The sequence below is a fragment of the Lynx rufus genome, unplaced genomic scaffold, assembly GCF_022079265.1.
Source record: "Lynx rufus isolate CCGP_SWC_20201006 ecotype Redwood Valley unplaced genomic scaffold, mLynRuf1.p SCAF_10, whole genome shotgun sequence".
NCBI lineage: Eukaryota > Metazoa > Chordata > Mammalia > Carnivora > Felidae > Lynx > Lynx rufus.
This window is the reverse complement of record NW_025814824.1, coordinates 5,210,921-5,227,876: the sequence shown is the minus strand read 5'-3', so window position 1 is coordinate 5,227,876 and position 16,956 is coordinate 5,210,921. Positions and strand designations below refer to the sequence as shown.

The following is a 16,956-nucleotide window of genomic DNA, read 5'->3' as shown; positions in this document are numbered from 1 at the left end:
GGTGTTCTGGATAGAGATACTCGTTATTAGGATGAAGAAGTTCCCTTTTATTCGTAGTTTGCTAAGAATTTCATTGTGGATGCTATCGTGATACAAATTACCACATTGATTCATGATATAATCATAATACGAGTTATTGTGTTTCTATCAATTGATGCAGAAAAAGCATCTGGTGTGATTTTTCTTCTTTCAACTGTTAAAATGGTGGATTACATTGACTGATTTCCAAACACAGCTGACCCCTGAACAACCAGGGGGTTAGAGGCACTGACCTTTGCACAGTTGAAAATCCATGTGTGACTTCTGACTCCCCCAGAAGTTAACTACTAATGGCTTACTGTTGACTGAAAGTCTTATTGGTAACGTCAACACATACTTTGTGTGTTATATGTATTAAATGCCGTATTCTTATAGTAAAGTAAGCCAGGGAAAGCGTAATATTATTAAGGAAACCATAATGAAGAGAAAATACATTTACAAGACTGTACAGATTTATTGGGGGAAAAAATGTGCATATAAGTGCACCTGCACAGTCCAAACCTGTGTTGTCCCAGGATCAGCTGCACTGAATCAGTCTTGCATCCTGGGGTAAATCTGTCAGTGTTGACGTATCATTCTTTCATATATTCCTGGATTATTTACTAATGTTTTGTTGAGAATTTTTGCAAATATGTCTGTGATGATGCTATCTGTAGTTATCTTTTCTTTTCTTTTTTTTTTTTTTTTTTTTTTGCACTTTCTTTGTCTAGTTTGGATATCGGGGCCATGTTGGCCTCACGTAATTTTGGGAAGAATTTCCTCTTCTATTTTCTAAAAGAGATTGTGTAAATATGGTGTTATTTCTTTGGGAGAATTCACCAGCAAAACCATCTCAGACTGGATTCAATTCCATGACTACTTTTAGGTCTGTTCCAGTTGTCTGTTTCACCTTGAGTGAGTTTTAGTCGTTAGTGGTTTTCAAGGAATCGATCTGTTTTATCTATGTTGGAAAATGTATGTGTGTAGAGTTGTTTGGAGATTGCCATTATTATGCTACTGATGTCCGTGGGGTCTGTAGTGATACTCCAGACAGACTCACTCCTCACATTGGTAATTTTTCTCTTTTCTCTTTCAACAGTTCTGCTAGAGATGTATCCATTTTATTGATCTTTCAAAAATATGTTTTCCTCTTATAGATCTCTATTGGTCTGCTTTTAATGGAATGGCTTTCTCTTCATATCTTTATTATTTCCTTCCTTCTGCTTACTTTGAATTATTTTTTCTTCTTTTTCTAATTTCTTATGGTAAAAGCTTAAATTATAGTTGAAATTCTTTTTTCAAAACACAAGCATTTAATGCTATAAATACCCCTATACGCACGGCCATAAATGTACCCCACCATTTTGATATGTTACATTTTCCTTATTATACAGGTCCATATGTTTCATAATATCCATTTGAGACCTCCTTGACTCGTTTATTAGTTAACAGTTCGGGGTTAAATTTCTGAATGTTTGTGGAGACACTGTCTTTGTTACTTACTTCTAGTTTAATCCATTGATGCCAAAGAATGTATTTTGTATGATTTATTTGGTAGTTGCTAAAGTTTTCTTGTGACAAAGAATATGCTATATCCACGTGCATGTGAAAAGAATGTGTATTGTACTGTTGGGAAGGAGTTCCATAAATGTCCATCGGATTCTGTTGGTTTGTGGCGACATTCAAGCTTCTGTACCCTTGCTCATTTTCCCTCTCTTAGTTGCATAGGTTAATGAGAGAAGCATATTGGATTCTCTAGTTATAATTATGAATTTGTCCATTTCCCCTTTCCATCCTGGCAGTTGTTGCTTTATGTAGTTTGGGCTCAGTTATTAGCACACCTATTTACGATTCTCATGTCTTCTTAATCACTTCTTGTGTCTATTAATTTTCTATGCTTTCAAGCAAAGATTCTAATATAGAAAGTCCAGCGTTCTTCTAATTAGTAATTAGGCAGTGTGTCTTTTCCGGTCCTTATTTTTAAACTTCTGATGTCATTATATTTGAAGTGAGTTTCTTGTACACAATACATAGTTGAGTTGTAACAATCGGTCTTTCAACTGGTTTACTTAGACCAATCTCATTAAATACAAATGTCAACATGTGGGATTTAGTTCTACCGTTTTATTTCTTCCTGTTACACCTTTTTTTTCATCTACTTGGCCTCTTCTGTCTTCTTTTGGGTTAAACATTTTTTAGTATTCAGTTTTTATTTTTCCATAACTGTTCCTTGATTGGTTATTTTAGAAATTATAGTATATGTACTTACATATACTTACAGCATAAGTATTTACATGTACTTACAGTCTGCTCAGAATCTCCATTTCAACCACCTTGGCTGATTTGTAAAAATGTCACCAACGATTCTGTCACTTTCCCTGCTCCCCTTTATGTTGTTGTTGCTAAATGTATTACATCTGCGCACATTAAAAACTCTACGAGATAATGTTGTATTGTTTGCTTTTAACCCTCAGATATTTTTACATAACTCAATATAGAACAGTCTGTTAAACTTACCCAGGTATTTACCATATCTGGGTAAATATTTTTTAAAACATTTTTTTAAAAGTTTTTTTTAATGTTTATTTATTTATTTATTTATTTATTTATTTATTTAAAGACAGAGAGTGAGCTGGAGAGAGGCAGAGAAAAAGGGAGACACAGAATCTGAAGCAGGATCCAGGCTCTGAGCGGTCAGCACAGAGCCCGGCGCAGGGCTCGAACTCAAGGACTGCAAGATAATGACTCGAACTAAAGTCGGACACTGAACTGACTGAGCCACCCAGGAGGCCCAGATATTTACCAATTTTAATGCTGTTTTTCTATCCCTGATGTCCCAGATTGCCTTCTGATATCATTTCCCTTCTGTCTGAATCTTCCTTTAGAAAGTCTTTCAAAGCATCTTCTGGTAACGAATGCTTTTAGCTTCCCTTCGTCTGAGAATTTTATTTTATCTTCATTCCTGAAGGAGATTTTTGCTGAATACAGAATTCCGGACTGACAACCTTTTACTTTTAGCACTTGAGAAATGTTCTACCACTTACTCTGGCTTTCATATTTCTAATGAGAAAGTCACTGCCATTTGAGTCGGTGTTCACTTATAGATGACACATTACTCTCTCTGGCTGATTTCAAAAAATTTCTCACTGCCTTTATTCGCAGCAGTACGATTACGATGTGTCTGGATGTGAATTTCTTTGAGTTTATCCTGTTTGAAGTTCATTCAACTTCTCAAGTCTGTCTTTTGCCAAACTTGGAAAATTTTCAGCCATTATTTTTTTAAGATATTTTTTCCGGTACCACACTCTTCTGTCTGCTTCTGAGTATTCAATTACATGAATGTTAGATCTTTTCTTGGTAACTCATGGTTCCCTGAGGCCCTGTTCGTTTCTAGATTTGTTTTTTTCCTTTCTTTTGTTCAGATTGAATCATTTCTATTCATCTTTAAGGTCACTGACTGTTTCATCTCAGATCTGCTATTTGGCCCTTCCAGGGCATCTTTTATTTCAGTTTCTGTATTTTTCAGTTCAAAAGTTTTCATTTAGCTCTTTATAGAGCCTATTTCTCTGATGAAGTGCTCTTTTTCCATTTGTTAAGAAAGTGTTTATGATTACTTATTAGGGCTCTTACGTAATAGCGGTTTCAAACTCTATCAGATAATTCTCACCTCTGTATCGTATTTGCATTAGTATCTGTTGATTGTATTTTCCTAAACCAGCTCAGATTTTCCTGGTTCTTTGTACTAAGTAATTTTGGATTATTTCCTAGATATTTTAAATAGTACATTAACAAACTCCAGGCTGTGTTTAAAGTTTGTGGAGCATGTTGAATATAGATATAGATATTGATATCTATATACAGATATACAGATATCTGTATATAGATACCGATATATATATGCGCATCTATATCTATCTGTATATATCTTATTTTTTTTATATTTTTTTATTTATTTTTTATTCATTTAGTTATTTTGCAGGTAGTCGGCCTGGTTAGGATCTGGCCACACATTCCAACGGGCCTTCTGTGGGCTGTCTCTAATGGCAGTCCAGTTTGCAAAGGTTTTGCAGTACTATTCAGATCTGCCTCCCTCATGCGCCACCCAGTGGCCGGTCTGGGTCTTGGGTGGTAGCCGCTCCGCTCAGTTCTCAACTTCTATGGTCTACGATTCGGGTCAGATCCACTCGGATCAGATCCAGTAGCTCTGAGGTGAGCCCAGGACTTCGTAAACGAGGTATGGCACGCCTTCCTGAACAGTTCCCTCTCTGGGCCCTTCCAGGTACTTTCTGGTCCCCTGGTCTCCCTTCTCAGTCACGGGACCAGAAAAAGGGTCGTTTTTAGGCTGCTCTCTTGTGTGCTCTATGCACCTCTGCAACTCGACCACGTCCATCGCCACGCGACGGGTGAGAAGAGAAAGAAAACAAAAATAACGGAAGTCCGCCTACGGTCTCTGAACCAAAGCTGCCCTATTCAGAGCAAAAGGTCCTTTCTGAAGTTCTGGCTCTTGCGAGCTCCCGGGGCAACTTCTGTTGCTATTTCCATGGCTCTGCCTGGGGACTGGGGCCTCAGAAAACACCAGGAGAAGAGGGAACTGGGATCCCTGCATTCCCTGAGAGTGGGGACTCCTCTGTTCTCTCCTCCGGTCGGGGCTAGAGGGCTTCTCTTGGAACCCTGTGTGTCTGTGATCCAAGTCTGCATCTGGGACCAAGGCCGAGCGATGCTGGGGGGAAACGTAAACGGTGCATTCTGGTTTCTCTTTCTTGCTGCTATTTGCTTCCCAGCGTCCCGAGACAGCTGCTTCAAGGCATGCTGTCCAGGTTTTAGAGGGGGACCCAGGGGGAGAGGGGAGCCGGGGCGTGCTAACTTCATCTTATCCAGAAACAGAACCGTGGTCTGCCTTTTAAGATCACAAGTGGAAAAAAATCTCTTCCTACTACCATCCAGTCAAGGCACGTGACTACGTTCTTCACATTTTGACTTTCCACGTCTCAAAACTGACGTTGCCCGAGATAGGAAACGCTTACTTTTTCTCAACAGCGAGGTTGAGAAGTGTCAGGATTTCTTCACAAGGCAACATCTCCTACGGGATGAGCTGTGCGGCTCCACGGGCTCAGAAGGCCACGTGGCCACCGCAGCCTCGGTGGACGTTGGGCTTCGGCCTCTCCTCTGACGTGAGTGCCACTGCAGAGTTCGGGGCAGAGGACCGGCATGGCCTGGCCTGGGCGCCTGGCCGTCAGGTGGAGGATCAGCTCGGTGGGGAAAAGGCAGCAGCAGGCAGGCCGGCGAAGCCGCAGCAACAACCCAGGTGCTGGTGGTCACGAAGGTGGATTCGGATCCATTTTGAAGTTGGAAACGACACGACTTGTGGGTGAATTAGATGTGTGTTGGGAAAAGAAAGACGTTGTGAGTGACCGCCATGTTTTCAGTCTAAGCAAAGGGGGACTGGAGTTGCTGTGTACCGAGGTGGAGAAGGTTGCTGTGGAAACACTTTTTCCCCTCATTTTCAACAAACTGATTTCGCAATGCCTAGGGAAATACAAGCCAAGGTACTGAACAGCCAGCTGGATGTCAGGGTTGGGAGTTCAGGGAGACTGGGCTTGAGGCGTAGACGGGGGACTCACTGACATCAGTGTGGTACGCGTTATGCCAATGTCCCCAATGGGCCTGTTGGGAACAGCTGGAGGGCAGAGAGAAGGGGGGCTGAAGCTCGGGGGACCCCAAAACACGATGCCACTGGTGAAGTGAAGGGAGATGGAGGGAACCCAGAATGTTGTGGTATGTTGGCAGTAAGGAGGCGAACCAGGAAAGGAGACCAAAGTGGCCGATAAAGGTCAACTCAGACAACACCGGAGAATAAAATTTGGATTTAGCAACATCGAGGTCTCACTGGTGAGCTGGAAAAAGCAGTTTCTAGGGAGTGACGGAGGAGAAGGTCTGAGGGGTTAGAAAGAGGTAAATTAAATGCAGAACCGATGTATTTTATTTCAGTTAGTTTGGGAGAAGGAAGGATATGAAAGAAATCCAGATGTAACTGGAGGGGTAAGTGGTCAGAACCACTGAGGTTTTCAGAATTGTCAACAGGTATGAATGAACAGGTCCACTTGATGGGTCCCGTCACCCCATTTCTCATCATCTTACCAATTTCAGGCATCTCAGCACCCAGCCAAGTGCCTTATACTTAGCTGTATACGTTAGATGTTTGCTGACCAGGTGATAGAATATTTCAGATGATTCCATGAGCATTCGCAGCAAGAGTATGACTTCGATACTGCAGAAAGGTCACTACTCCAAAGGTAATGTCATTTTCTCACTTTTCTTCCTCAGTTACGACGACAGCACACACTTCGTTTATTAAGTTAACACATTTCTAATGAAATATGGATTATCAGGGTAGGTAGTGTTTTCATGAACGTGGCAGCTGCATTTCTCCTGAAACCCTGACACGCGTTTTCAGGGGTCAAGACAGTTCCTCTTCCCGCTACTTACTGTCCCCCCAGCAGAGCAGAGGCCCCAGCGCATACGCGGCTTCTGAATGTGGTCGGCCTGTGTCTCTCATCACAACCTGAATGACCGGCAGGTGCTCCTTATGGGAAAGGACTATTGTGTCGCTGGTCCTACAAAACAAATACGACCACCTTAACATTATTCTCAATGATACCCGGAAAAGTAACAGTCTTTCAATGCAGTTCAAGAAGGTATTTAGCTAAATGTGTGACTATGTAACAGTGGGGAAATCTGACCGCTTACACGGTAACGTATTTTAATAAGGTTGTCTGAGGACCCGAGACCTTTGTTTGTCTACGTGACCCCAGAGAAGAAAAGTGGCCAGGTCCAAAATCATGAGCCTCATGCTGGCGTGAGATTACACTTTCACTGCAATTAAGCAGTTCACTGCTCTTTCCAATTTAGCCGCCGTGCAAGATTTAAATGCAGAACTTACACATGCGAGATCTGTCTGGCTTCATTAAAAAAAAAAAAAATCTGACAAGATTTAGGTTTTCAATTCTTAGATTTTTTTTTTTTAACTATATTTTCCAAAATTCCTACTGCAGTTACTAGGCATTTCCTTATTTATTGATGCCATAAATTTAAAAACAAATTAAAAAACAAACCAACCCCAAAACAAAATACCGATTCGAAACCAAATCGAAAGGATGATACAATGGGCACTTAAAATTAATAAATGAGAGAATTCATGGGAAGTGCTTTGTCCATGGCTGTCACCATCCATCCATTCGACCAACACTTACTAAACAGCTTCTACTTGCCCGGCCCTGTGTTTTGGGGACGTGGACATAAAAACCACGAACAATGTCCCCAAGAAACCTAGCAGATATTATAACTATAACAAAAATATAATTGTAATATAACCAAATCATGTAAGTGAATATTTAAGACAGCATTCGTAGCTATGGTTCCAATACAACAAAAACTAGAATAAGGGCCAGAGGTCCTGGGTAATAAGCCGGCTGACCACCAACCACCTCTCTGGACAAAGAAAGATTTTTCTGCACATTGTAAGCTGTTCATATTTTTACTGTATATTTCAATATACAATTGTACTTTTGATTTAATACTTCGTCTCATGTGTCATTCTGATGCCCTGTATCTGTGCAGAACCTTTAGGAAGTCTTCATGTCAAACAATTACAAAGCCACCACTCACTCTTCTAGGTACAAATGGAAGCACTTGAAACTGACAATTTTGCAAGTCGAAACAATCAGCCATTTCAAACGGTTCAGCCCAATAGCTTTGCTGCAAAAAAGAATCTGCATAACTTAATAGCTAATTATTCCAGTTCTGATTAGGCATCAAAGTAATTCTTTTAAGGTAGAAAGTTGAAAATGATTAACATTTTTATTTTGCTTAAAAAATGTAACAACGTGACTGGCAGTGCCTATCGTAAGACATGAAAAACTTGAACTAGATATCCTGAAAGTTAAGAAACAATTTTTTTTTTCAATCAGAGTGTTTCCCAAAAACCAGAGTAAATAAAGCCGCATGGCTTTATCTGGTTAAGGCCCTGCAGTTTCTGTGGGTGAAAGCACACATCTCAAACACATAACTCCTGGCTTTGTTGGGAACAGGTGGTCACCAGCTAGAAGATTCCAAGGATTATGGGGGGAGTCAATCTGAAAATATATCTTGTTATAAGTGTGGGGATAATGCACCGAATTAATTCCTCGTGTTAAATATCAATCAGTGTTACAAATAGGCATTTTAATTCTTGTCATTGCTATTTTGGTAGAACATTCTAGAGTAAAAACGTAAGTATATTAGTTATTCATTGAGGATCCCTGAATTTTAAAGAACCATTTAAAAGCTACGTTTATAATGCAGTGAAAAAGCTACACTTTTAACTGTTTTTAGCAATGACAAAGCACAGAGTCCTGAAAAAAACTTAAGGAAAATCATAAAAGGTAACTGCGTGTAGGAAGGCAGATATTGTACTAAGTTCTTTTTTCATTCCATTGTTTGTAAAGTAACTTCCTGATTCTGAGGAAATTTGAAACAGCTCCGATTTTAAAATTTATCAGCACAGGTCATTCCCAATTGCCTACGCTTCACGTGGGATGTTATTCATTGCCATGGTCACCAGATTCATTCGAAATTGCCTAATTTAGTTGTATCTCAGTTTTCTTCTTGCTTCTCTATTGTTTTCAAAAGTTGGAAGCATTGCATGTCTAGGCATGATGATTTCTCGATAGGTTCCAAGCATTCAGTAAGAGAACTTCCAAAGCCACTTCTCTTTTGTTTTCAGTCCCAAGCGCTCCAGAGATCATTCTTACTGCTGGCTGTTCTGCAGGGGACTTTTTGAAGTCTAACGGGGCTGTCACGACTTGGAATTGTTGGGAAAGCCACAGGGAACAAATATTGGGTCGGCTTTCACATTTCCTAATTGTTCGGGGGAAAAGAGAGACTGGAGACAACCTAATTATCACCACCCAGAGTCGCATATTTTGAGAGCTCCCAGGCTCGCTCTTGGGTTTTGCTATTCTATTTGACAAACCCTTTGACAGACCCGGGCGGTTTAATTACTGCGGCACTGTGACACTTCACGTCCAGCAAGGCCCGTCTCCTCTCCTTGTTTCCGTCTTCCGTTGTTATTTACCATGGCTTTTCCACGTACTTTTTCCCAGCTTGTCACTGACCCAAACACAAAGCACATGTTTGGCGCTGGCATTACATGGAATCAAGGAACTACATATTTTTCTCACTCATGGCCGTTGTGTGATACCTCGTCTTCTTAGAGTCTCATAATAAAGTTTTATGATGTCTTTTCCCTAAAAATTTTCCATACTTGTGTCATCTTTATTCCAGAGTACTACACTCTTTTTGCTGATTTTGCGAGTAGTTTGTATAATATTGTCTTATACTTAACACGTTCTTCATAGGAATGCAGTTATTCTAAGATTCAGTAAGTAGCCCTACTAAATAAATTCTGATTAATTTCATAATATTTCTGTATATGCTCTTGAGTTTTCCTGGTCGACAACCATATTTTCTATGAATAATGTGATCTTCATTTCCTTGTTTCTAATCATGTGCGGTTTTCAAATGCCTCATATATTTTTAATCCCTCTCCTATTCATTTCTAACCTAACTGCACTATAATCAGAGAAATTGTCCGTAAGATAACAACTATTACAAAGTGTGGGGGGTTTTGCTTTACAGAATATCAGAACAATCAACTTGCAAAAATGTGCCACGTGTGCCTGAGAAAATTATACATTCTATAATTTCAGCTGGCTACCAAAACAAGCTGTTGATTTCATTTAAAAATATTCTGTATGCTTAATAATTTTTGTCCACGTGATTTACCAATTGTTAACAGATGTATGTTTAAATGTCTTCCTACAATGGTCGATTTGTATATTCCTTCTTTCAGTTGGGTACATTATTTTCTATATGTATTTTGACTCGTTTTTATCAGGAACAAATTTAGGATTGTTACGGGGTTTTTTGGTGAAATTAAAAAGCATTATTATATAGTGATAGTAATCGTCTCCCATACTAAGACTTCAAAACTGTACTTACTTCTGTTCGTACTTGCTTGGTAAACTTGTGTTCAGCATTTTGCTTTCGACGTTTCTAGGTGTACAAATGAAATATACTTATTCTTCGTTCAATATGATCTATCTGGATTTAAATGGCTATTTTGGTCACATTTCTTGTGCATGATTATTCATTTTTTTTTGTTGCTGTCATCTTGTTGCCTGTTGTTTCCTCTTTTTCTAGATTTTGTTTCCTCCTTCTTTTGAATTAACTAGGTTTTTTTTTTTTTTTTTTTTTTTTTTTTTTTAAAGTTTTTATTTATTTTTGGGACAGAGAGAGACACAGCATGAACGGGGGAGGGGCAGAGAGAGAGGGAGACACAGAATCGGAAACAGGCTCCAGGCTCCGAGCCATCCGCCCAGAGCCCGACGCGGGGCTCGAACTCATGGACCGCGAGATCGTGACCTGGCTGAAGTCGGACGCTTAACCGACTGCGCCACCCAGGCGCCCCTTGAATTAACTAGGTTTTTAAAATCCCATTTTGGGGGCGCCTGGGGGGCTCAGACGGTCAAGCGTCTGATTGCTGCTTTGGGCTCAGGTCATGCTCTCACAGCTTTGTGGGCTGGAGCCCCACATCAGGCTCTGTGCTGACAGTGTGGAGCGTGCTGGGGATTCTCTCTCTTCCTCTCTCTCTGCCCCTCTCCCACTCGTGCTGTCTCTGTCTCTCTCAAAATAAACACATAAGCTCTATTAAAAAATTAAAATGAAACAAAAGTCCCTTTTGAACATTGCCCTCTCCATGGCTAGTCTTTAGTGGTCACACTTAAAATTTTAATCGTATGTGCTGTGAACAGTGTAATAATGCTGACAAACATCTATGAAACAAGTTTTAAGTTCCAATAACATTTTCATTTCTAAATTTAATTCCTTTGTCAATCACAATCATTTTGTAATGGGATTGGAATGCCTCTTCCCGTTTCAATTCCGTATATACTGTGATACGTGACTCGTGTCCAGTATGCATCTCCTGTTTTCTTAACCTCTCAGTTTACACCTTTCTTTACTCAATATTTCTTCTAGCGCCTGAGACTCTCCTACAAGATCACCTACTCTCATTCTGAAAATCATTCTTCAAACTTCCTCTTGTGGAGTCTGCTGGTGGTGCATGCTCCTTCGGCGTCTGTCTGTCTGTCTGTCTGTCCGGGCGTTCACTGTATCTCAGCTGGGGACACGCTGGGAATGGGACATCTTCCTAGTGCAGGGCGAGGGGAGAGCCAGCACCCGTGGGTGGCGCTGGGTTCCATGGAGGGGTGGGAGGGGCCTGCTGGCTCCGACTTCCTTTCACCTCTGCTCCCTTTAACGTTCTCTTTAATTTTCTTTGGTTTCGCCGTGACGTGTCTGGCGATGGACTGGCTTTTACTTATCCTGCTTGGGTTTCCAGTAGTTTCTCCCATCTGGGCATTTCTTGGCTATTTGATTATCGCCCTTAATGATCTCCAATCTTCTCTTTTGAAACTTGACTCAGATGCCTGTTCGACCTTCTCCACACCACCCCTCCATGTCGCTGCCTTTCTTCCTGCCATCATGTGTCTCTCCACACTACAATCCACACGTTTTCCACTTCCCCAGTTTTCTGATCCACCTGTGTCCACTACCTGATCCAACAAGTCTTGAATTTCAACGATAATATTTTCATTTGTAAACATTCATTTGGTTCTTCCGTAAATCACAATCACCTCCGTCAACAGTATTTTCTCATTGCTTTCTCGTGTCTCAGTTCCACTGCTTACTCTTCAAACGGTTCCCCATACTGATTTTATCTTACGTTCTTAACGTATCCGTGATCTGGGATTTTTAGGCATCTATTTACTCTGTGGTGTCTTCTGCCTCCCACTTCTGTCCCCTGGGGCTCTGTAGCACTGAACTGCGAGCTCCAGTTTGGTGGCATTCTATCTGTGGGAATCCTTTACCCGCGGGAATGCCCTCCAGTAAGAATGTCAAGTAATTCTACGATGAGCCACCGCCGTTGCCAACCTGCGGCCCCGCTAACTTAATTCAAGGATCGTGTGACGTTGGACTCCAAATCTGCGTGAGGGAAAGTCTGTAGACGTGAGTTTTCAGGGAGTTATTTCTTGCTACCTAGGGTGCTAGCAGGAAGAGCTGTCGTCTTCCGCCTTCTTTTTTGGGGTCTGGAAGCCTCCTGAGACCTCCAGCGGTACGGAGAGGCTTGTGTTCCACACCTCCCCTTTCGTGCAAGCCAGACCGTGTTTGGTTTCCCCAACGTGGCCATTTAAAAGCACGGCCAGCAGCGAGGGAGTTCAGCAAACAACCCTGGGTCAACCGTGGGGCAATCATCTTATTAACTGGGTTAAACTTAACTTTCGGAAGTCTGCGTACTTTACTTTCGGCGAATGGGAGACGTTAACCTGGCATTCCTATTCCGTCTTATTAGAAACAAAAAATAAAATGGACATGATTAGTTATTCACAGGTAAACAGAAACAGCTCCCTAACACTTTAGGCTTCAGATTAATTACACTGCACGCATCAAGGCTTCTACTTTGAGCTTGCTAGGGAATCCTTTAATCTTTTCTCTTTATAGAACTGTCTTGTCCAATGTCTGCCCAAGTCACATCGTTTAAGCAACAAAAAAATTACAGTTTGCACAGGGAAATTATGTGGAAATCACCATTCATTCCGGTCAGCATCACAGTTGCAGTAATATTGAGAATCAAGGCAGTTCCCCTGTAATCCACAAGCACATTTTTGAGCATCAGGAAGGGAACCTCCCCAGTAAGTGTGTGTTTCATTGGTTCTTCCAACCCACCGGCTCACTGGGGTTCCACCTGAAAGACAAGTATGAGAAAAGTGACACCTACTTTGCCCCCCACTGCCTGCCTCCCCAGCACAGTCCTTTGCTCCCCTCTGTTTCAAACACAGCGACTCTTTTAGATGTGAGCAGACGTTAACTCCGCCACAGGATAATTTTTAAGAGGATTTCCAACTGTTTAAAGAATATCTCCATATCAAGACTTACATTCTCACCATATGTTTTACTTTTATTAGAAAATGAGCAAGCGGCCCCTAACTCAATCCAGGCGTGATATTTACGTATTTCTCTTGAGGACTCCAATGACCTAATTTATTTGAAAATAACATTCACAAAAGAATTCTCATTAGGAAAAAAAAAAAAAAAACTAAAGAAAACCAGAGTGATTTACACACTGAGCCTAAAATCTGTTCGAGAGCCTAAGACGCCATTGAAATAACATAATATCATGCAAAACAGGGATGTCTTTCACTTTATTTATTAGCGGAAAACACTGGTCCTTCCTGTCAGGTCTTAGAAGCCTCGTGGAGACCTGTGTTTCTTCTTATACTGAATGGGTTGGCTTTGTAGTTGGAAACTACAGACAAGGTCCTGACGAGCCTTCTCCATGCCTGGGGTGCGTCCCAGGCTCAGGACAACTGCGGTTACCACAGCTCAATTCTGTAGCACAACTTCCTTCCTAGTACAACCCGCAATTAACCCGCTGCTGAGGCCCCAGGGTGGGACTGTAGGCCACCTGGAGGTTGAGGGTGGTCAGGAAGGTGGGCCTTCAGGAGCATGGAGGAAAACAGTACCTAATAAACAGAGCATAGAGCAGGAGGGCCAATGGAAGCGACATCCCTCAGCGGGCCTGCAGAGATGCTGGTCCATTTTAGCGTGCTCTGTCAAACCCTCAGGCCGTCCCCATCCAGCACCCCCCGCCCCCCACCGGGCATCTGGAAGACATCCCAGCTTCTCCCTAACTTACAACCACCCCTGCTCATCATGGCTCCCTGTCCCATGGGACTTCCCGTCTGCCCGCAACCTCCCAGCTTGCAAACACACCGGCCACATTCATTACCACCCACCGCAGGCCCACTGGGGGAGATGTGTACCAAGAAATCAATATCCGCGGTCTTCCCCCCGGCCCCCAGTGTGTTGAAAACTTATCTGTAGGGGGTAGAAGAGCTTTTCAACAGAACAGATATTTTTCAAAACACCACTTGGAAAACATGATTATTCAACACTCACTCTTTCCTAGATCGAGGAGCAAAAAGAATCATTGCACCTAAATGCACAATTGTTTGTTTACATCGGAATTTTTCATTTTCTCTATAAAGTAAGAAGCATCGGGGGTTGCTAGTGGTACGGGATGCATTTGGCTCCATTCAAGATTTCTTTGAGAAATCTGGAGAATTTGCATGAGGAATCAGTAAGAACAACACGAAGAAGAACTAAAGCCGAAATGGAAAGGAACATGGCTTCCCGGCCCCCATCATCGGTCCCTGGTTGGCTGTCCTTCACGCCAGCCATAACTACAATCCTCAGGGACCTTAGTGTCCACAGTACGGAGACCGAAGTTACCTGAAATCAACACTTACCACCCCCCAAGCTCCCTCTTTAGCCACCCATAATCACATCCCCTGAAGCCATCTATAGCGTAGAGACCTAACAGCTGCTAAAGGAAGACGCTGCGGGACCCTAACAAGAGTCAAGGCCCATCTGCTCCCCACTAGCCCTCCTGGAAACCGCAGGACACAGGGGTTGCTGCAGCGAGGCCCAGCCCTGCTTCATCTCCTCTCACAATTAACAAGACCTCAGGCTCCTGGCAACGTCTGAGAATTTGAACAGAGGGAAATTCTTGGGGGAAAGTGGATGTCGACTCTCATTCCCCAACGCGTTTTATGACGTTCTTGAGCTACGTGGTCCCCACAGTGCGGCCGCCTTGAGCGAATTTTGCCATGGCGACATTCTAGCGAAGGCTCCAGGGGAAGGCTGGTTGTGGCCACTCCTTTCGCACAGGGTAGCATCATGCCCCCCACGTCTGTTCGTGCCTATCAATAACGCACAGCAAATCAGCGTGCAACAAGTGTTGGGTGTGTTAGGCTACACTATTTTAGGCCAACCTCATGTGTACTGTAATTAAGAGACTCTGGAATGACACAGGTCTGTACCGAATTTGTCTACATTGACTTTGTGCTATGAATTGGCCAGTGGCAGAATATCAGAAATGCAGCTGCAGGGCGCCTGGGTGGCTCAGTGGGTTGAGCGTCCGACTTCAGCTCAGGTCATGATCTCGAGGTCGGTGAGTTCGAGCCCCGCGTCGGGCTCTGTGCTGACCGCTCGGAGCCTGGAACCTGCGTCGGATTCTGCGTCTCCCTCTCTCTCTGCCCCTCCCCTGCTTGTGCTCTCTCTCTCGCAAAAATAAAAAAGGTTAAAAAAAGAAAGAAAGAAAGAAAAGCAGCTGTTTGTGTACAGATAAAAATCCCTCACTTTGTCCCTTTAGCGAGTGTTCAACGAGTTGGAAAGCGTTTTCTCTTTCCACCTTTACCCCAACCCCAATTAAATACTTGTTTTTGCTGCTGCTGTTGCTGCTGCTTTCTGTATTGATATGGAAAGGATGACAATCGAGGAGTGATCGCTTGCAAATCGACAGGCGCTGACGCGGACGCGGACACGGGCCTTCCAAGTGGGAATTCTCTACTGAGGCAGTGGTGTCCAGGTTCTGGGACAGACCACGTGCGGGAGTTTGCTCCCAGACTCACCCAGTGGGTTTGTTTTTGGACTGTGTTAGGGGCTCGCACACTCTGCCCTGCCTTCCCCTCGTTTCCCTGGTGAGACAGCCCAACCCGCCTTGTTCCACAGCAGGCCTCACTCTCCCGGGGCCCGCTTCCTCCTTCTTCGGGGAACATTCCATTTTAGCTCAGTCGTCTATTTAGCAGCAATCAGCTCACAGTACGCGCTGAGCCCTCCAGCACGAACTATAAATTCAATAAATTGGAGAGATGCGGATAAGTAGCATTTGACTTGGTGCAATTTCTACGTTGTGCAAGTAAGGCCTGGCGAGGTGAGTGTCTGAGAGCTGAAGGCTCTGGGGGACGAAGCAAGGTCCCAGCTCCCCTGGCTGCTGAGTGACGGGCTCGGAACGTGAACCCGGGGGACCCTGACTACCGCCCTCTGCTCACTCCTCTCCCTAGACGTCTGATCAGCCTCCCACAAACCCAGGAGTCTCCTTCGAGCAGGGTGGGGGCTGCACATTCTGAAAGAATGAGCTATTTCAGAGGAAGAAAATACAACACCAAAAGCAGAATTTTCAAGAGCAGAATGGGCATGAAAAACGAACCATGAGCAGGCATGGTGTGTGAAAGGGGTGCATGAGACTAATGTTGTTCCCTAATTAATAAGTACCCCAGACGCTAATTACATTCAGTCTCTGCAAAAGAATCTCACGGAATAACCACCCCCGGAGAGAGAACTAAGCCACGCATGTCGTCCGCAATCCTTTCTAAGACAACCTCGTAAGGAGGCTTCCACTGTCCAGTTGTCTAGTGGGGTCCGGGAAGGCACGTCAGGTCATTCACAGCTTCGAGCAGGCAGCGATATCTATTGACCTTGCTCTTTGCTCCGAGGAAAAGCATCTCTGTGACTTCCAGATTGTGACGTGAGCATTATGGCCACAGATTCTCACGCATCCGTGGCAAGCCACGGCCACCTGTGGGCACTGCAGCCCACGATGGCTGAGCACGCTGATTACTCACCGTGGCGAGCCGAAAGCCTTGACTTCTTGCAGTGGAAGGCCAGCTCCTGTTGGCAATGGTCCGCACGGTCGATTATGGCTTGGAGCTGGTCCATGCTGGCTGTGTACTTGAAAGCCACAGGGTGGGGGCTTTCTCCATCCGAGCTTTTGACCCTGGCCAGATGTGAGCCATTGTGCTGCACTGAGGTCCCGGTGGTGTCTTGTGGGCAGAAACGGGGTGGGAGGGAGAAAGAGACTGTGACTAGGTTGGAAGAATTAAATATAAATACGAAAGTCCGAAGCATCTTTTATCTGAATTAAGGCTTTTATGTGTGTAGCTATCCGATCTCTTCGATGTTAGAATCAACATGAGTGTCACTGCGAAAATGTGAATAACA

General features: G+C 43.3%; 1 protein-coding gene across 1 annotated transcript in view; it reads right to left on the bottom strand.

Annotated features, from left to right (window-relative positions):
- Positions 1–16,956, bottom strand: part of LOC124524907 (contactin-associated protein-like 3) — a 193,182-nt gene that overhangs the window by 26,893 nt on the left and 149,333 nt on the right. The window contains 4 exon segments of the mRNA XM_047097349.1: positions 6,505–6,632; positions 7,684–7,773; positions 12,703–12,859; positions 16,581–16,778. Coding sequence (XP_046953305.1) covers positions 6,505–6,632; positions 7,684–7,773; positions 12,703–12,859; positions 16,581–16,778 — 573 coding nt within the window.